This window comes from Equus przewalskii, chromosome 20 (genome assembly GCF_037783145.1).
Source record: "Equus przewalskii isolate Varuska chromosome 20, EquPr2, whole genome shotgun sequence".
Lineage (NCBI taxonomy): Eukaryota > Metazoa > Chordata > Mammalia > Perissodactyla > Equidae > Equus > Equus przewalskii.
The window spans coordinates 28,971,981-28,992,695 of NC_091850.1; the positions used below are offsets into that span (position 1 = coordinate 28,971,981).

Genomic DNA, 20,715 nt, shown 5'->3' on the forward strand with positions numbered 1-20,715 from the left:
CCCCAAAACGCATGATTTCTCAGTTAGGAATTTCTTTCTTCATTTATTTCAAGGGAATTTGAGATCCTTTCTGTTTTTCTGAATATCTGAAAATTTCTAAATGTGAGGAGAAAATTTTTTCATCATTTAATAAATACTTACTGTCTTCCTGCTATGTTAAGTGCAATTCAGAACTGGCCATTAGGATATTAACTGTCTAGAGTGGAAAATTGTACAGTCTCTTATAGTTTATGGTAAATGTGATGTGACTGATACAAGGGAAATGCTCTAGTATAGAGAATTTTCACTTCTGAATAGTGATCAGAGGAGAAAATGAAATATGACCTGAGCCTTGAAGGATGGGTAGAATTTTCATAGCTGACAGCATCCTGATCAGGTATTAGAGAGGTTTTAAAACCAAATTAATTGAGCATAAGCTTTGTGTGGGAAAGGTAAAGCTTGTAGGGTTTGAAAGTTAGGTTGTAGCCAGATAGCAGGGCCTTGAATGCCAGACTGAAAAGTCCAGACTGTATTTTCAAACAGGGAGGAATCACGGACACCTTGCAAGCAGGGAAGAAACGCGGTGCTTTATGTGGTTTAGGGTGATCAGTCTGGTGGAGGTATGTGCAGAATGTGTTATAGAAATAAAGCGTGGAACAAGAATATGAATAATTTAGTTTGAGAGAAAACTTTTAAAATGCGCTGGTTTTGAATACATCTTTTAGCAGATCACAAAGTTCAATCACCTTTTTTCTTTGGTAATTATTAATTATTTTTTTCAGCTCTCCGTAAAATCTCCCAAATGCAGTTTTATAAAAACCAGTTTAGTGTTTTTATGATGTTTCTCTCTGAAGTGAATATATACATCTGTGTGTCTATTACTTTTCTTTGAAACATTAATAAAACTTAAAAGCCGTGTCAAACCATTCGAAAAGTATTTCCTAGATGGCCTAAGTCACCTCTACCTTTTGTCGTTTTTCAAGGTAGAGGATTTTTTTTTTTTTTTAAGATTTTTTTTTTTTTTTTTCTTTTTCTCCCCAAAGCCCCCCCGGTACATAGTTGTGTGTTCTTCGTTGTGGGTTCTTCTAGTTGTGGCATGTGGGACGCTGCCTCAGCGTGGTCTGATGAGCAGTGCCATGTCCGCGCCCAGGATTCGAACCAACGAAACACTGGGCCGCTTGCAGCGGAGCGCGCGAACTTAACCACTCGGCCACGGGGCCAGCCCCCAAGGTAGAGGATTTTTTGTTAGCTAATTTTATTGGGATTATAATGGTTTATAACATTGTGTAATTTCAGGTGTACATTATTGTTTATCAGTTCCTGAATACACTTCATCGTGCTCATCCCTAGAGGTCTAATTTTTATCCATCACCATACATATGTGCCCCTTTGTCCCTTTTGCCCACCCCCCAACCTCCTTCCCCTCTGGTAACCACTAATCTATTCTCTTTATCTATTTGTTATCTTCCACATACGAGTGAAATCATGCAGTATTTGTCTTTCTCTGGCTTATGTCACTTAACATCATACCCTCAAGGTCCATCCATGTTGTTGCAAATGGGACAATCTTGTCTTTTTTCTGGCTGAGTAGTATTCCATTGTATATATACCACATCTTCTTTATCCATTCATCTGTAGAAGGACACTTGGGTTGCTTCCACATCTTGGCTATTGTGAATAATGCTGCAGTGAACATAGGGGTGCATAAGTCTCTTTGGATCATTGATTTCAAGTTCTTTGGATAAATACCCAGTAGTGGGATAGCTGGATCGTATGGTATTTCTATTTTTAATTTTTTAAGAAATTTCCATACTGTTTTCCATAGTGGCTGCACCAGTTTGCATTCCTACCAGCAGTGTATAAGCATTCCCTTTTCTCCACATCCTCTCCAACATTTGTTGTTTTTTGTCTTGGTAATTATAGCCATTCTGACTGGTGTAAGGTGATATCGTATTGTAGTTTTGATTTGCATTTCTCTGATAATTAGTGATGTTGAACATCTTTTCACGTGTCTGTTGGCCATCTGTGTGTCTTCCTTGGAAAAATGTCTGTTCATATCCTCTCCCCATTTTTTGATTGGGTTGTTTCTTTGTTTTGTTGTTGAGTTGTATGAGTTCTTTATATATTTTGGAGATCAACCCCTTGTCTGATAACTGATTTGCAAATATTTTCTCTCAGTTGGTGGGTTGTCTTTTCGTTTTGTTCATGGTTTCCTATTCTTTGCAGAAGCTTTTTAGTCTGATGTAGTTCCATTTGTTAACTTTTTCTTTTGTTTCCCTTGCCCGAGTAGACATGGTATTCAAAAACATATTGCTGGGGCTGGCTCCATGGCCAAGTGGTTAAGTTCACACGTTCCGCTTTGGCAGCCCAGGGTTTCGCCAATTTGGATCCTGGGCGTAGACAGAGCACCACTCATCAGGCCAAGTTGAGGTAATATCCCACATACCACAACTAGAAGGACCCACACCTAAAATATACAGCTATGTACTGGGGGATTTGGGGAGTAAAAGCAAAATAAAAAAAGAAGATTAGCAACAGTTGTTAGCTTAGGTGCCATTCTAAAGAAAAGTTATTGCCAAGACCAGTGTCAAAGAGGGTACTGCCTATATTTCTTCTTGTTTTTTTTTTGTATGTAGGGGGGAATTTGTATATGATTTAATGCGTTATGACATTGTTTTATAAATGTTGTTAATTTTCAGAGAAGAGAAATCTTAAGTATCCCTGAAATGCCTTTATCTTGATCCTAGACAATGGATGCTACGGCATCGAAATGCATTTACTTATAGACTGAGAAATTTCACATGTAGTGAACAGCTATTACCCTGACCACACTGCATGACATTTTCTTTGAATCAGTCATATGTTTTATGATGTACAAACCACAAGCTTTGGAAAGAGATGCCCAAAAGGAAACCATCTGCAATTAAGAAACTAAAAAGTAATCTCTAGATGGTAGTAATAGAATGGATTCCTGGTCCTTGGTTCTGGACAGGAGGACTCTGGGCAAGCTTTAGTATGTTCTGTATGCAAATTACTCTCAAATTTATACATGTGGCCTGGACTTCTCTCCTGACCTCCTCTCATATATTCACCAACACGTTTGATATCATCCTGGATGGTAAAAAGGCATTTCAAACTCAACAAGTCTATAACCAAACATAGTGGGCATTTGGTGTATTGTTATCGTCCTCCTTTTTGTTTGTTGTTTTTTTAAATTGAGTTCATAATAGTTTACATCATTGTGAAATTTCAGTTGTACATTATTTATTGTCTGTCACCACATAGGTGCTTCTCTTCACCCCCTTCCCCTGGTAGCCACTGAACTGTTTTCTTTATCCACGTGCTTGTTTATATTCCACATACGAGTGAAATCATCTGATGTTTGTCTTTCTCAGTCTGGCTTATTTCACTAAGCATAATTCCCTCCAGGTCTTTCCATGTTGTTGCAAATGGGATGAATTTGTCTTTTTTTCTGGCTGAGTAGTATTCCATTGTATATATATAACACATCTTCTTTAGCCAATCATCGGTTGATGGGTACTCAGATAGTTTCCACGTCTTGGCTATTGTGAATACTGCTGCAATGACTATAGGGGTACATATGTTACTTTGGATGGTTGATTTCAAGTTGTTTGGGTAGATACCCGGTAGTGGGATAGCTGGCTCATAAGGTAGTTCTATTTTTAGTTTTTTGAGGAATCTCCACACTTGTTTTCCATAGTGGCTGCACCAGTTTGCATTCCCACCAGCAGTGTATGAGGGTTCCCTTCTCTCCACACCCTCTCCAACATTTATTATTTTAGTCTTAGTGATTATAGCCATTTTAACAGGTATAAGGTGGTATCCTTGTGTAGTTTTGATTTGCATTTCCCTGATGATTAGTGATGTTGAACATCTTTTCGTATGTTTATTAGCCATCTGTATATCTTCTTTGGGAAACTGTCTGTTCATATCCTCTGTCCATTTTTTGATTGGGCTGTTTGTTTTTTTGTTGTTCAGTTGTGTGAGTTCCTTATATATTATGGAGATTAACGCCTTATCAGATAAATGATTTGCAGAAATTTTCTCCCAATTGGTGGGTTGTCTTTTGGTTTTGATCCTAGTTTCTTTTGCCTTGCAGAAGCTCCTTAGTCTGATGAACTCCCACTTGTTTAATTTTTCTTTTGTTTTCTTTGTCTGAGAAGACATGGTATTCAAAAAGATCTTTTGGTCTTCCAGCCGAAATTCTAGGGCCTGGAGCCATGCTGAGCGGGTGGGGGGAGGGGCACTTTCTCCTGTGTGCTCTCGGTGTTTTCTCCCTCTGCTCTCCTGGGGTGTTGGCTTGATAAGGTCACCCGCCACAAAAGCTTTCACCCCGGTAGAGGGCTTCCCTCTAGGCTGCAAGGGCCCTTAGGAGTCCTTGATGTTCCTGTCAATGAATGTCCCCTCCCCCATTACTTCCCTATTGGAGGCCTCCCGTATTCCCAGATTGCAGTCTTCGAGAGGAGGGAGAGAAGATTTCTCTTACCCCACTCCACCTGCTCCCAGGGGGGCTTCAGTCTCTCCACCCTCTGTTGTAGGGCTGCATGGGTCTCTCCACCGTTTTGTCTGTTGTGTTTGGATGTCCTCTGTTGGATTATGGATGGATTTTTTTTTGTTGTATATTGGAGGGGAGAGATTTCTGAGAGAGCTCACTCTGCCGTGATGCTGACGTCACTTTCTTCTAGGAGTTTTATGGTTTCATATCTTACATTCAAATGTTCAATCCATTTTGAGGTGATTTTTGTGTATGGTGCAAGATAATGGTCTACTTTCATTCTTTTGCATGTGGCTGTCCAGTTTTCTCACCACCATTTATTGAAGAGACTTTCCTTTCTCCATTGTATGTTCTTGGCTCCTTTGTGAAAGCTTAACTGTCCATAGATGTGTGGTTTTATTTCTGGGCTTTCAAATCTGATCCATTGATTTGTGTGTGTGTTTTTGTACCAGTACTGTGCTGTTTTGATTCCTATAGCTTTGTAGTATGTTTTGAAGTCACGGATTGTGATGCCTTCAGCTTTGTTCTTTTTTCTCAGGATTGCTTTAGCTATTTGGGTCTTTTGTTGTTCCATATAAATTTTTGGATTCTTTTTTTTTTTTTTTTTTTTAAAGATTTTATTTTATTTTCTTCCTTTTTCTCCCCAAAGCCCCCTGGTACATAGTTGTATATTCTTCGTTGTGCGTCCTTCTAGTTGTGGTATGTGGGACGCTGCCTCAGCGTGGTTTGGTGAGCAGTGCCATGTCCGCGCCCAGGATTCGAACCAACGAAACACTGGGCCGCCTGCAGCGGAGCGCGCGAACTTAACCACTCGGCCACGGGGCCAGCCCCTAAATTTTTGGATTCTTTGTTCTATTTCTGTGAAGAGTGTCATTGGGATTGCATTGAATCTGTAGATTGCTTTGGGTAGTATGAACATTTTAACTATATTTATTCTTCCGACCCGTGAACATGGAATATCTTTCCATTTCTTTATATCTTCTTCAGTTTCTTTCAATAACGTCTTTAGTTTTCAGTGTACAGGTCTTTCATCTCTTTGGTTAAGTTTATTCCTAGATATTTTATTCTTTTGGTTGCAGTTGTAAATGGGATTGTATTCTTGATTGCTCTTTCTGCTAGTTCATTGTTAGTGTATAGGAATGCAACTGATTTTTTTAAATTGGTTTTGTACACTGAAACTTTGCTGTAGTTGTTGATTATTTCTGCTACTTTCGTGGTGCATTCTTTAGGGTTTTCTATATGTATAATCATGTTGTCTGCAAGTAGTGAAAGTTTCACTTCTTCCTTTCCAGTTTGGATTCCACTTATTTCTTTTTCTTGCCTAATTGCTCTGACCAATACCTCCAGTACTAGGTTGAATAGAAGTGGTGAGAGTGGGCACCCTTGTCTCATTCCAGTTCTCAGAGGGATGGCTTTCAGTTTTTTACTATTAAGTATGATGTTAGCTGAGAGTTTGTCATATATGGCCTTTATTATGTTGAGGTACTTGCCTTCTATACCTATTTTTATCATAAATGGATGTTGGATCTTGTCAAATGCTTTCTCTGCATCTGTTGAGATGATCATGTGATTCTTATTCCTCAATTGGTTAGTGTGGTGTATCACATTGATTGATTTGCGAATATGAACCATCCCTGCGTCCCTGGAATAAATCCCACTTGATTGTGCTGTATGATGCTTTTAATGTATTGCTGTATTCTGTTTGCCAATATTTTGTTGAGGATTTTTGCATCTAAGTTCATCAGTGTTATTGGCCTGTAGTTTTCCTTCTTTGTGTTGTCCTTATCTGGTTTTGGTATCAGGGTAATGTTGGCCTCATACAATGTGTTAGGAAGCCTTCCATCTTCTTCAATTTTTCGGAATAGTTTGAGAAGTATAGTTACTGAATCTCCTTTGAATGTTTGGTAGAATTCTCCAGAGAATCCATCTGGTCCTGGACTTTTGTTTTCTGGGAAGTTTCTGATTACTTTTTCAGTCTCTGTGCTTCTGATTGGTCTGTTCAGATTCTCTATTTCTTCTTGATTCAGTTTTGGAAGCTTGTATGAGTCTAGGCATTCATCCATTTCTTCTAGGTTATTGAATTTGTGGGCATATAGTTTTTCATAGTATTTTCTTACAATCCTTTGTATTTCTGCAGTATCTGTTCTAATTTCTCCTCTTTCATTTCTAATTTTGTTTATTTGAGCCTTCTCTCTTTTCTTGTTAAGTCTGGCTAAAAGCTTGTCAATTTTCTTTATCTTCTCAAAGAACCAGCTCTTAGTTTCATTCGTCCTTTTTACTGTTTTTTTAGTCTTTATTTCATTTATTTCTGCTCTGATTTTTATTATTTCCCTCCTTCTGCTGACTTTGGGCTTTGTCTGTTCTTTTTCTAGCTCTGTTACATGGTGCATGTTAAGATTACTTATTTGAGATTTTTCTTGCTTGAGATGGGCCTGTATTGCTATGAATTTCCCTCTTTTGCCCACTTTTGTTGCATCCCATAAGAGTTAGTATGCTGTTTTTTCATTTCATTTGCCTCTAGGTATTTTTTAATTTCCCCCTTGATTTCTTCAATTATCCAATGGTTGTTCAATGGCATGTTGTTTAGTGTCCACATACTTCTGAGTTTCCCCATTTTTTTCTTTTTTTATGTGTGTCTTCATAGCATTGTGGTCAGAAAAGATGATTGGGATGATTTCAATCTTCTTGAATTTGTTGAGGCTTGTCTTATTTCCCAACATATGGTCTGTCTTTGAGAATGGTCCACATGACTTGAGAAGAATGTATATTCTGCTGTTTTGGTGGAATGTTCACTATATATCTATTAAGTCCATTTGATCAATGTTTCATTTAAATCTACTATTTCCTTGTTGACTTGTTGTCTGGATGATCTGTCCTTACATGTGAGTGGGGTGTTGAGGTCCCCTACTATTATTGTGTTGCTGTTAATTTCTCTCTTTAGGTCTGTTAATAATTGCTTTATATACTTTGGTGCCCCTGTGTTAGGTGCATATATATTAATATGTGTTATATCCTCTTGGTGGAGTGTCCCTTTTATTATTATACATTGCCCCTCTTTGTCTCTCATTATATTTTTTAACTTGAAGTCTGCTTTGTCTGATAAAAGTATGGCAACACTTGCTTTCTTTTGTTGACCATTAGTTTGGAGTATTGTCTTCACTCTAAGCCTTCACTCTAAGCCTTTGTTTGTCTTTGGAGCTGAGATGCCTTTCCTGGAGACAGCATTTTGTTGGATCTTGTTTTTTAACCCATCCAGCTACTCTGTGTCTTTTGATTGGAGAATTCAGTCTATTTACATTTAGAGTGATTATTGATATATGAGGGCTTAATACTGCCACTTTATCTCTTGTTTTCTGTTTTTTATGTTTCCATTGTTTCTCTTTCTTTTATTTCTTACTCCCATTTCATTTTGGTGGTTTTCTGAGGGGGATTTCCCAGTTTTCTTTCTTTTTGTGAATTGTGGCTCTGCTCTGATTTTTTTGTTTAATGGTTACCATGAGGATTGTATGAAAGATATTGGAGATGAGATAGACCATTTTCTCATAGCCTCTTATTTCCATTAACCTAAGCAGGTTCCTTCTCTTTCCTTTCCCCTTCTAATTGCTGTTACAAATTATTCTGTTTTTAATTTTGTGAGTTTGTGGCTAAGTTGAAGTGTTTATCATTACTTTTGATGCTTTCTTTCCCCTTCTCCTTTAAGTTACAATTGAGTCTTTGCCTTCCTATTCTGGTAGAGAGCTGCAGGTGTCTGATCCTGTCTATCTATTTATCTCCTTGCTCAGAGCTTAGTAGACCTTTGCCTTTTTGTTGCCAGTGTGAGGGCATCTTTAATTATTTCTTGTAGGGGAGGTCTAGTGGTGATGAACTCCATCAGCTTTTGTTTGTCTGGGACAGCTTTTATATCTCCATCATATCTGAATGAAAGTTTTGCTGGAGTATTCTTGGCTGAAAGTTTTTGTCTTTTAGTATTTTGACTATATCATTCCATTCTCTCCTAGCCTGTAGGGTTTCTGCCAAGAAATCTGCTGAAAGCTTGGTAGGGTTCCTTTATAGGTTATTTTCTTCTGCCTTGCTGCTCCTAATATTTTTTCTTTATCATTCACTTTTGCCATTTTTACTATTATATGCCATGAAGAAGGTCTTTTAGCATTGTATTAACTTCATTCATTTGTAAATCCTTAACCATCCCCAGGCTTAGGCAGTTCTCAGCAATTATTTCTTTGAACAAGATTTCTGCTCCTTTCTCCTTCTCTTCTCCCTCTAGAATACCTGTAATTCTTATGTTGCTTTCCCTAATTGAGTCAGATATTTCTCAAAGAATTCCTTCATTTTTTTAAAGTCTTACTTCTGTCTCTTCCTCCACCTGTACAATTTCTACATTTTTATCCTCTAGAAGACTGATTCTTTCCTCCATAAGACCCATTCTATTTCTTAATGCTTCTAGATTATTTTTTATTTCATTAATTGTTTTTCGTATCCAGAATTTCTGCTTGATTTTTTTTTTAAATTTTCAATCTCTTTGGTGAAGAGATTCATTTGATTGCTGAACTCCTTGAGTTGTCTTTCTGTGTTTTCTTGTAAGTCATTGAGTTTCCTTATGATGGCTATTTTGAATTCTCTGTCATTTAGGTTATAAATTTCTGTATCTTCAGGGTTGGTTTCTGGAGAATTGTCATTTTCTTCTTGGTCTGAATTGTTACCGTGGTTTCTCATGATGCTTGATGAGCTAATCCTCTGTCTGGGCAATTGTGGTATTCTTAGGACACAGATTCCACCTGTTACCACTAAGAGGAAGCAGGAGCAGTTTCTGGTCCCACCCTGTCTGTTGGAGGCTGTGGGAGTATTATGGGTGCTTGCCCCAGCCTGGGATGTGTTCAGGCGCTTGTGTGGAGTGTGCTTGGTGGGTGGGGCTTCCTTGCTTGACAGAGCTGGGGCCACTTTTTGGCGCCTCAGGGGCTCTATGAACTCCCTCTCCCCACCAGGAAAGTGATCTCCAGTGGGTTAAAAGCTGCTGCTGCCTCTTCCCACAGCCGCCAGTACACATTCCCTCTTTAGGGGCTCAGCAAAGCACTCAGGTTCGCGAGGCCTGGGCTGACTAGTAGTCATGCTTTTTATCTCAGTTTAAGTAATCAGTTCATCAGAAAGTCTCCCACACTAGATTATAGAGGAGTTTCCACACCATTTCTGTTTGAATAATGTCTTTTTTCCTCATTAAGCTAAGCTCCTTGACAGGAGCAGTGTCTGTTAGTGCAGATTATTCATAAGATTTGCATATTTTAAATTTTGATGGATATTGCTAAAGTAGCTTCAAAATATGTTATATCACATTTTACTCTGTATGAGGGGAAACATACTGTGTATGTTTCCTCACAATCTTACCTCATTACATGATATCAATTTTTTATAATTTTGCAAGAAATTTCTTCTCATTCTCTATTCTCATTTTAAAAACTGGAGTTATTTTTAGTGAGTTTGAATATCTTTTCAGACATTTATTGGCCAATTGTATTTCTTCTGTGTCTGCCCATTTTTCTATTGATTTGTAAGTACTCTCCCTATATTAAGCATAGTGATTTTTTTGTCATGTAAGTTATAAATATTTTTTCATAACTTTGTCTATATACCAGATTGTTTCCCTGCCTCCAGTTTAAGTCCATTTTCTACCCTACGATCAGAATGTTCTTTTAGTATCCTAGTCAGTTCTCTCGTCTCCTAGCCTTTGAACATGCTGTTTCTTCTGCCTAGAACAGTGTTCCAACTTTTTGAAAATTTCATTAATATTATAGAATATTGTGATTCTTTGGGAACTACTGGTTCTAAAGATTCCCCTCCCTAACCCTATAAGCCTTCCATACTCATTAAATTGCTTATTTAATTTTCTCATCACCAGGTGGTACTCTTAGTCAAAGACCTTTAACACCATGTCTTCCCACCCCACCCTCCAGAATGGATTGTGGTGATGTTACACCTAGCACAGCGCTGCTATATGGTGTACTTTAGTAAACAAACTTTTATTAAATGGATCGTTAGTTGTGACTGCTATAGAATACTCTCCCATTGGAAAAGAGCAGGTGCTTTGTAATGCTTATAGTCTATTCTGCTTCCTCTGGTTTCTTCACTGTATTTTAAATAATGAGATAATTGAACTTGATGAGCAAGGTGGAGAAACACGATCCTGTTCTTACGGGATTGCAAAGTTTGTCTGATCCTTCATGACTTTTTTAAATGCTTATTCATCTTTGTGTACTAAGTAAGCTAATGATAAGGAAATAAATCTAGAAAGTAATAAGAAATGTGAGGGTATAGATATAGCTATTTTATAACTTTGTAATTTTACTTGTGTTCTTAAGAACTTCTATTCAGTGAATGGAAATTCATGTATATGCTAAGTAATTTGGGTTGAAATCAAACTCATGAAAATATATATAGTATTTACAGCATTCTCATTTGAAATGTCTGATCTATAGAAATGGAAATATTTTTATTTCTCTTACTGTTTTTATAGGAGGTTTGTAAAGTGAATGGAAGCATCAAGTATAATCACCCACTGAGAAAATGTGTTGACACAATACTTAAAAAGGTAATTAAATCATATTCTCATCTATTTTCTTTTGAAACATAAATTTATATAACATATTATAAAAGCATCAAAAAAGTATGAGAACAGGGGCTGGCCCTGTGGCCGAGTGGTTAAGTTCGCGCGCTCCGCTGCAGGCGGCCCAGTGTTTCGTTGGTTCGAATCCTGGGCGCGGACATGGCACTGCTCATCAAACCACGCTGAGGCAGCGTCCCACATGCCACAACTAGAAGGACCCACAACGAAGAATCTACAACTATGTACTGGGGGGCTTTGGGGAGAAAAAGGAAAAAAATAAAATCTTTTAAAAAAAAAAAAAAGTATGAGAACAGCATATGACCGAGGTCTTCCCAACTCCTTTCTGTTTTCATGGAAATATTAACTATAAACCAGTAGTAATTTGTACATAGAATTTGTTCTTTTGTTATTACAAATTTAACATTAATTGTTGGCAGTATTTTCCATTGAAATGTGGGTGTAGAGGTTATGTTAAGTAATATATAATGATTACCATGACACAGCGATGGAGATAGACCTTTAAAGTTTGTAAAAGTGTCGTTGAGTTTGGCCGCTAAAGTCATATCTCCTGTAAGAAAACAAACTGGGGCCTCAGTGATCTCTTTCAGTCAGCTTCCTACATGTCATTTTACAATACATTTTACGTTTCATGGAGTGAATGACATGAGATATTTAACACAGATATTCCATTAAGAAGCCATACAATTAAGGTATGCGTTGGTATTAAATTAGGAGTATTTGTATTCTTCCAAAAGCAATTGTTTCCAGTGAGTTCCCCAATTGTCTTATATGGGACCAAAGAACCAGTGAACTGTTTCTTTTCCTATATTTTAAATCTATTGTATTGATTATTAACCAGTGTTCCTTTTGGCTAAGGTGATATCATGAGAATCAGTTCTTGAATCATTTCTCTCACATTTGCTACCTTTTGAGACCTATTCAGGAAGGTTGACTTCCCCAAGTTCATGTGGGTAGTAAATGACTTAAAAAACAGTAGGGCAGATAACTCCCAATCATGTATCTGTTTCTCTGTACTATGGCTTTCAAAAATTCAACATCTTGGATTTGTTGTGATTCTTCATTATTTAGCTAGGAAAATAATTGACAGTTCAGGAAACTACCTAGAATAATTCTCTCAAATACTAGTTGCTTCATGTAGGTAAGCCCCCTTCCCTACCCATCCCCAGCTGGTGTATCTGAGCATAAAGATTAATTTTAATAGAGGTAAGAAGTAATCAAATATATCTTTTAAAGCATTTTCAAGAAAATGTCAGCAACTAAAAATCTAACTATTTAGAGATGCCAATAAAGGAAGAAGTGTTTTCAAGAAAATTAGAAGTGCGCAAGAATGGAAGATTTTTTTTTTTAAGATTTTATTTTTTTCATTTTTCTCCCCAAAGCCCCCCAGTACGTAGTTGTATATTCTTCGTTGTGGGTCCTTCTAGTTGTGGCATGTGGGATGCTGCCTCAGCGTGGTTTGATGAGCAGTGCCATGTCCGTGCCCAGGATTCGAACCAACGAAACACTGGGCCACCTGCAGCAGAGCGCCCAAACTCAACCACTCGGCCACAGGGCCAGCCCCAGGAAGATTTTTAATATAAATAAAATTTTTATCTTTTTGCAAATAAGATTTTTAAAAATCTGCTTGTTCCTTTTAGTGCCCTACGGAGTATCAGGAAAAAATGGGTAGGAACATGGATGATTATGAAGATTTTGATGAAAAGCATAATACCTACCCAAGTGAAAAAAGTCTGGTAAAACTACATAAACAGGTAACTTTATTAATTATAGCTGTTTTACTTACTGATAATTCTAGTTAGATTTATAATTAATGCCCACAGAAAAAAGGAATTTTGAGTGAACATATATCTGAAACTTCCTTTGATCCTGTCCTTATCATTATTCTTTGAAGTGTTTTAACTTCATTTTCTCGATGAGTACTTTTGGCATTTTGGGAGGGAGAATTATTCACTGAGTTTAATTGTTAGACATATTATAGAATATTAACATCCTTGGCTCCACCCAGTAAATGCCACTAGCACTTTCCCAGTGTTGTGACAGCCAAAACATTCTCCCTAGTGGGGAATTGAACCATTATTGGAACAGAACACTGCCAGGTGTAACCCCTGTTCTCTTTTTTAGGTGATTTATTCAGTTCAGAGGCACCGTCGAACTCAAGTACAATGGCAAATTCTTTTGGAACAAGCATTTTATCTGGAAGATGTAGCAAAAAATGAAACTAGTGCTACTCATCAGTTTGTTCACACCTTTCAATCACCAGACCCAGAAAATAGATTTACCCAACATTTTTATAGTCCTACAGTTGGTATGTAATTTGATATAAATTTCAGAGTTTAATGATGATCATTTTTCTGAAGGAAAAAAGTATGTATATTTTCACCAATGCAGAGCTGAATTGTATTTGTATTATTTGACTTATACCACGTGGTAATATTATGTATCTGATAAACTTCCCCCCCAAAAACTACTTTACTTGTCATATAATACATAATCTATCAGTTTTCACTGTTACTTCACAGATAACCATAATTCTCAACAAAAATATATGCCATACATCAAGCATATTTTGTAAACATAATATATACTTAAAATAATTAGAATTTTAAGCAGTTTTACATCACAAGCTTGGCTCTCTTCTTCAGTCTTGACATGAGTACTAAAATATTCTCCTAAGAAGTCCTCTTTGACTATTTACATTTATTAGTCTATTTACAGAACCTATACTCAATAGTCATAATTATTTTATTCCCCTTTATAATTATTTATGACACTGTCTTCAAATGTTATCAAATTTAGTGTGAAGAACTTAATGAAAATATGAAAGTGTCACAGTATTAAAATTTGTTTACTTTTTAATCAAATGGTTATGTTCAGTTGATTCTCTTTTTGCATGTGTGATCTTGAGTATGAAGATATTATGACCATAACAAACATCCCAGAAAACTTCTTCAGTCAAGATCTCTTCTAATTAAATGAAGGAATGATACATTTGTTTTCATTCATTCAGCAAATATTTGAGCATATATATACTATGTATTTTTGGGTGCTTGGTACATAGCGATGAATAAAAAAGACAAAAATTTCTGGCCTTGTGGAGTGAGAAAAACAGATAATTACACGTAAAGGTATAAATAAGACGCTGAGGAGGTAATTGGCTATGGAAATTGGATTTCAGGGGAGAAGTCTGGTCTGCAAATATAAATTAGGGTGTCATCAATGTCTAGATGTGCCATGGGTCAGGAGGGAATCAATAAAGAAGTGATTGGTGTAGAGAAGAGAGAAAGTCTAAGGACCAAGCCTGAGGCACTCCATAATTTAGACATCATGGTGATGAGGACCAGAAGAAAAGATTAAAAAAGGAGTGACCAGTGAGATAGGAGGGAAACCAGGACAGTGAAGTGTTTTGAAGAAAAAGGTGTGTAAAGTACCTTTTCAAGTGTTGGAGATAGGTCGACTGTTATGAATACTAAGACTTAACCATTGGATTTCAGAGAAGAGAGGTGGGGGAGAGGGTAAAAAGGCCTGATTGGAGTTTAGGAGAAATGACAAGGAGAGCAGTTAGAGACAGAATAGAAAACTCTGGAAACATTTTCCTTGTAAAAGGAAATAGAGGAAAGAGGAGAAGGATGGTGGGTCAAGAGAAATTATAGCATGCAATTTGGGAATGATATCTTAGAAGAAATTTGATGAAGCAGAAGAGAATGGCTAGGACAACGTTCACAAGTAGGAGAGATGAAATGGGAAAATTGGGGAACAATGAAGAGAATAGCCTTAGATAAGGCACAAATGTACCTAAGCAGGTAGGATGTAGTGGTGAGAACTAAGGGAGCTTCTCTTATGCTGGCTTCTATTTTCTCAGTGAAATGCTCAAGAGTTAAGTATAGGGGAAGAGATTTTGGAGGTTTGAGGAAAGAAGAGAAGATGCAAAATAGTTGCTTAGGAGGGTGGGCATGGGAGAAGATTGGTGAATTATAGTAGGCTAGCCGGTCAGTGCTCAGGGTTCACTTGAAGCTGGTGATGAAGAATTTAAAGTGAGATGAGTCAGCCAAGTTGTGTGTCTTACTTCTGCAATGTGCAGCTTCATGGGTGCAGGCTCAGAGTAGCCAGGGAGTTAGATCTCACCAGGGTATGGTTTAGCTTAGTAAGTAGAGGGGAGCAAGAGAGGGCAAAGGAATTGGGATGTTTGAGAGTGATTATCCTCAAAGACTATGGAATCTGAGCTAGGTAAAGAAAGCAGTAAGGACATCATGGTGTTAAGTGGCAATAAAAAGGTGGATTGTTGGTCTGGGTAGAGTCAGTCAGTGGAGCTGGAATACTACATAAAGGTGTTGCTTGGAAACAGGGATTTTGTAATGGGATTATAAGGATGGGTTGGAGTTACTGGCAGTAAAAGGTTTAGGGATGACTATGGGAATGAGTAGTTAAGGTAAGATGGAGGATAAGAACATTAGAGGAGGGGAAGTCAAGGAAGTGAAAGACCAGGTTATTGAAAGGAGGAGCACATATGTGGATATTGAAATCCCCAGGAATTGGACTGAGATGGGTTAAAAAGATTTAGAGTGAGCCAAGAGCTCAGTTCATCAATGAGTGAAGTGAAAATAGAGCCTTTTAAATTTTGTGAGCTTTCCTTTTTTTTTTAAAACTTTTATTTTTACCTAAAGCCGAACTTAACAAAAAGTTGTCAGAATAGCACGAAGAATTCCCATATACCCTTCTCCAAATGTTATCCTTTTTCTGTATTCATTTGCTTTATCTTTCTCTGTGTGTATATATTTTTCCTTAATCTTTTTAGAGTTGAATCCAGACTGTGATGCCTCTTTGTTTCTAAAGGTTTCAGTGTATATTTTCTAAAAATAAAAACATTTTCTCACATAACCAAATACAATGATCAAAATCAGGAAATTAACATCAATATAGTACTATTATCTGCAGGGCTTATTCAGATTTTGTTTATCGTCCCAATAATATTCTTTGTAAAATCTGCCGGATCAGGCGTTGCAGTCAGTTATGTCTCCTTTCACCTGGAACAACTTCTCAGTCTCCATTTGTGTTTTATGACATTGAGGTTTTTGGAGAGTGTAAGCAAGTTTTTTATTGAGTGTCCCTGAACTTGAGTTTGATATTTCCTCATGATCAGAGGCAGGTTCTGCATTTTTGGCAGGACTATCACAGTGGTGATGCTGTGTTCTTCCCAGTGCATCATAGCAGGAGGCCCATAATGTCAGTTTGTCCCGTTAATGGTGATCATTTGCTTAGGATGGTGTCTGCCTGGTTCCTCCACTGTAAAATTACTATTTTTCTTTTTACAATTATGTATCTTGTATGGAGATATTTTGAGACAATGTAAATACCCTCTTACTCTTTTATGATTTTCCTAATCAGTTTTTTCTTTTATCTTCCAGAATGGTACTGGGAATGTCTTTTGCGACCATGGTTTTATAGGATACTTGCTGTGGTTTTGTCTATCTTCTCTGTGATTGTTGTGTGGTCAGAGTGCACATTCTTTAGCACTACACCTGTTTTATCCCTCTTTGCAGTCTTCATACAGCTGGCTGAAAAAACATACAATTATATCTATATTGAGGTCAGTTTATTTTATATCTGTTGTAAATATATATCAGCTCATAGTATAATCCTTAACTGTTGTATCTTTTCTCCACATATTTCTTCTAGTAATAATGAAAACAGTGATGTTTCCCAGTATTATTATTCACACTTCCAAAAATGAGCTTCATCAATTTATCCAGACTATAAAAACTCAGAACTGTATTTAAAGAAAGATGAAAAGGTGCAAAACAGTGCCAAATTCTTTTACAAGAATACTTTGATCCTGTTTATGCCAGTGAAGCAACGTAACTTATAGTCTTCATGTGAAGAGTTGCCAAGGGAATGGGAGAACGGGCTCACTTCAGGAGGTAGATTTGAAGCTTATGGATAGGATGTTGAGCTGGTTGAGATGTAGATTTTCTTCATAATTTCATTTTCTTAGATGGTTAAAAAATAAAGCTGTGTTTAAATTTTAGAATGTCAATAAATGTTAGCTGGAAATAAAGGATAATGCTTGTGATAGCATATAACATGCTAAAGTCCTTTAGTCTTAAAGTGGTTTTGTTTTGTTTTTTTCAGATTGCTTGCTTCCTTTCCATCTTCTTCCTAAGTATCTGTGTTTATTCTACTGTGTTCAGGATTCGTGTATTTAACTATTATTACTTGGCTTCACATCACCAGACTGATGCGTATAGCCTTCTTTTCAGTGGCATGTAAGTAGGATTGTGTTTGGAAACAAGGAAATTGTCTTTATTGCATGTATTCTTGTGGATCTCTCTTATTTTTTGTTGTTTATGGGTCTTCCACTAACGCCTGTATTTCTGTGAGCTAATCGATTAGATTTAAGTATTAATTAGATGTTTGTTGATTGCTAGCTAAATCCTGCTTGAAGTTTAAAGTTAAAATAGATATGCTAGGTTAGGAGGTAAAAGAAAGACATATTGAGCCTGGATTTACCAATTAGAGATTCAGTAATAGGTTAGTAAATAATAGGAACATTTGAGAGTTTAGAGACTAAGTCAGACCTAGAGAGTGTTGTGAGATTTAGTGGCCTTGAACTAAATTGTGGAGGACTAAGAAAACCAACAGGAATCATTTTTGTTAAGAGATTTAGTAAGTTTAGATAGATGGCTTCAGCTTGGGCAAAGTTGCACAATCTATTATTTCTCCATATTGTTAAATTATCAGGTATTTATAAAGGCTGGGCTTAGGGAAGTTTATAGAGAAATTAATGTCAATTAATATCTGAAGCATCTCTAAGACTTTTTTTTTTACCTTTTTTTCCAAATAATTATAGACTCACAGGAAGTTGCAAATATAATACAAAGAGTCCTACTAACCTGCACCCAGATTCCCCAATGGAGACGTTTTATATAGCTGTTGTACAATATCAAAACCAAGAATTTTACACTGATACATTACTGTTAACTAGGCTGCAAACCTTCTTTAGTTCTCGCCATTTTTTATTCTTTATTCATGTTGGGAAGGGCCTCTGTAGATTCCTGTAACCACCACCACAATCAAAATACATAACAATCCTATCACCACAATAGAACTCCTCATATTATCTCTTTGTATTCATACTGTCCCTTCATTTTCCTCTCCCCCTATTCTCCAACTCTGTTGTTCTGTGAGGTCCTCTTTTTATCTGAACAAAACTGAACCCTAACAATTCTTTATACCTGTACTTGTCAGAGTGACATACTTTGATACAACTTAAGATCTTTTATGTACTGAGTACAGTTCACCTTAAGGATGTTACTGTTGCGTTGTGCTGCTGAGACAGATGGTAGTCTTGAAAGAGGCAGATAGAATGGCAGTCCACAAATTCTTGGGAGAAAGCAGTGGCAAACACTACCAAAACAGGCAGCCTGAGGCTGGAGTTTTGCCATGTAGGTGTTCATGTTTTTAAGTGGATTGTGATTAATGGGATTCTCAGAATGTCTCCCAATAAGTGAGGGCAGTTCATATTAAGAATTCAAAATATATGTAATACAAATAGGTGAAGTTACAATGATCTGAAATGTTCTTAATACATTTCAATATAATATACAGTGTATTTTACTGCTTTCTTTTTTATATATTCTGTTTATAAATGCTTATTGCAGGTTATTTTGCCGTTTGACTCCTCCTTTATGTCTTAATTTCTTGGGTTTGACCCATATGGATTCATCCATTTCTCACCAGAATACACAGCCAACTGCTTATACATCTGTAAGTATGGTCTGAAAACGGAGTTTTTTAGATTCGTTATCTATATGAGATGTTATTATTATGAAATTTCTTTTAATGCTGACAGAAGAATTCTGTAGCCTTATTAGGATCTTTTTTTAATAAAAAGGTTTTTTAAGGGTTGTATGTGTAATTACTAATGACGGGATAAAAGTGATTTTGCTCTCTTTTATTATAAAAAAAATTTTTGGTTCACATAGATTGTCCAGCTGAGCAGTAACAGTAGACTTGATATATAATAATATTAGCTTTTATGTTTATGGTCTTAATGTGTATGATAATTGTCAATAATATTTGTAAAATATTAATTTTATTTAGGTGAAAACTAAAATAAGCAAATTAAGATATAATTGATATAAAACACTGTATTAGTTTAAGGTGTACAACATAGTGATTTGATTTGATATATGTATATGTTGTGAAATTACACAGTAAGTTTAATTAACACCTATCACCTCATGTAGTTGCAAATGTTTTTCTTCTTCTTTTGAGAACTTAAAAATAAGTCTACAATTAGTGCTTTGTTTTTAGTTTTTTAAAAGTCCAAATTTATTGATATAACTGGTTATGGGCAAATTTTCTAGTGATGAAAAATATGGAACTGTGCTGATTTAACTTATTTTTTTCTTGCTTTTCAGATTATGGGTTCCATGAAAGTTTTGTCCTTTATTGCAGATGGATTCTATATATATTATCCTATGTTGGTGGTAATTCTCTGCATTGCTACTTATTTTAGGTAATAAACGTAACGTCAGTTATTTTTCCTCACATTTGTAGCCCTATCTGGATATCCTTTCTCCTTGAAGCTCTTTTAAATATTCATTGGTTGGGTTTTGTGGCTTTGGAGGAGCTGGGGATAAAGTGAGCAGGTCAGGTTCTCCCTCTGAAGGTATTTTTAAGAAAAGAGAGGTAGAGTTATTCTATTACAAATATTCAGGCTACAAAGTGATAGGATTAATTACAGAATGTTAACTCTTAAGTCCTGGCCTTCGACACTTAACAGCCGATGTAGTTTATAAGACACCCCCATGCCCAGCTCTGTCCAGTAACATAAATTAGTCTTAAGGCTTTCCCCACTGCTGGGGTTGTAGATGCTTCAGACCATAGCCAGCACAGAGTGTCAGGTGAGGAGCAATTTATAATCAGGCAGTAGATGGAAGGCTGGAAAGTACACAGCCTACTCTTTTTATAGGATTAGAAAAAGTGGTAGAATCTTGGCAGCGGTAAGACTCAAAAGGAGTTAAAGGGCAGATGCACTTGGCTTCTAGCACCTTCTTCCCTACTTCCACATGTCAGATGCCCTGATCCTGTACTCTCTCTGCCCTTTTACTGCTTAAATGGTCCATGACACACCAGAATTGCCGCTTTTTAAAAAATATTTTATTGATGTTAATCAATTTGCTTTTCTGATGAAAATGTTTCATCCAACCACTTTTCATTTAAATCTTTCAATACCATTATATAGTTATTACAAATAATATGTTTGTGCTAATATTAGGAGAGCGAGCCCTGGTGGTCTAGTGGTTAAGATTCTGTGTTCTCACCACCACAATCTACGTTCATTTCCCTGTCAGGGAACCACAGTACCTGTCTGTCAGTTGTCATACTGTGTTATCCTTATGTTGGTGTGATGCTGAAAGCTTTGCCATTGGTATTTAAATACCAGCAGGGTCACCCATAGTGGACAGGTTTCAGCAGAGCTTCTAGACTAAGACAGACTGGGAATAAGGACCTAGCCACCCACTTTTGGAAAAATTAGCCATGAAAACCCTATGAACAGCAGCAGAGCATTGTTTGATCTAGCGCTGAAAGATGAAAGGATGAT

General features: G+C 36.7%; 1 protein-coding gene across 2 annotated transcripts in view; it reads left to right on the top strand.

Annotated features, from left to right (window-relative positions):
• LMBRD2 (LMBR1 domain containing 2) overlaps positions 1-20,715 on the top strand; it is a 50,976-nt gene that overhangs the window by 15,919 nt on the left and 14,342 nt on the right. For both annotated transcript variants that reach the window (XM_008509217.2, XM_008509219.2), the window contains exons 7-13: positions 11,001-11,075; positions 12,749-12,862; positions 13,233-13,416; positions 16,514-16,695; positions 17,238-17,371; positions 18,767-18,872; positions 19,529-19,626. In XM_008509217.2, the coding sequence (XP_008507439.1) occupies positions 11,001-11,075; positions 12,749-12,862; positions 13,233-13,416; positions 16,514-16,695; positions 17,238-17,371; positions 18,767-18,872; positions 19,529-19,626 (893 nt within the window). The remainder of the gene's footprint in view (positions 1-11,000; positions 11,076-12,748; positions 12,863-13,232; positions 13,417-16,513; positions 16,696-17,237; positions 17,372-18,766; positions 18,873-19,528; positions 19,627-20,715) is intronic.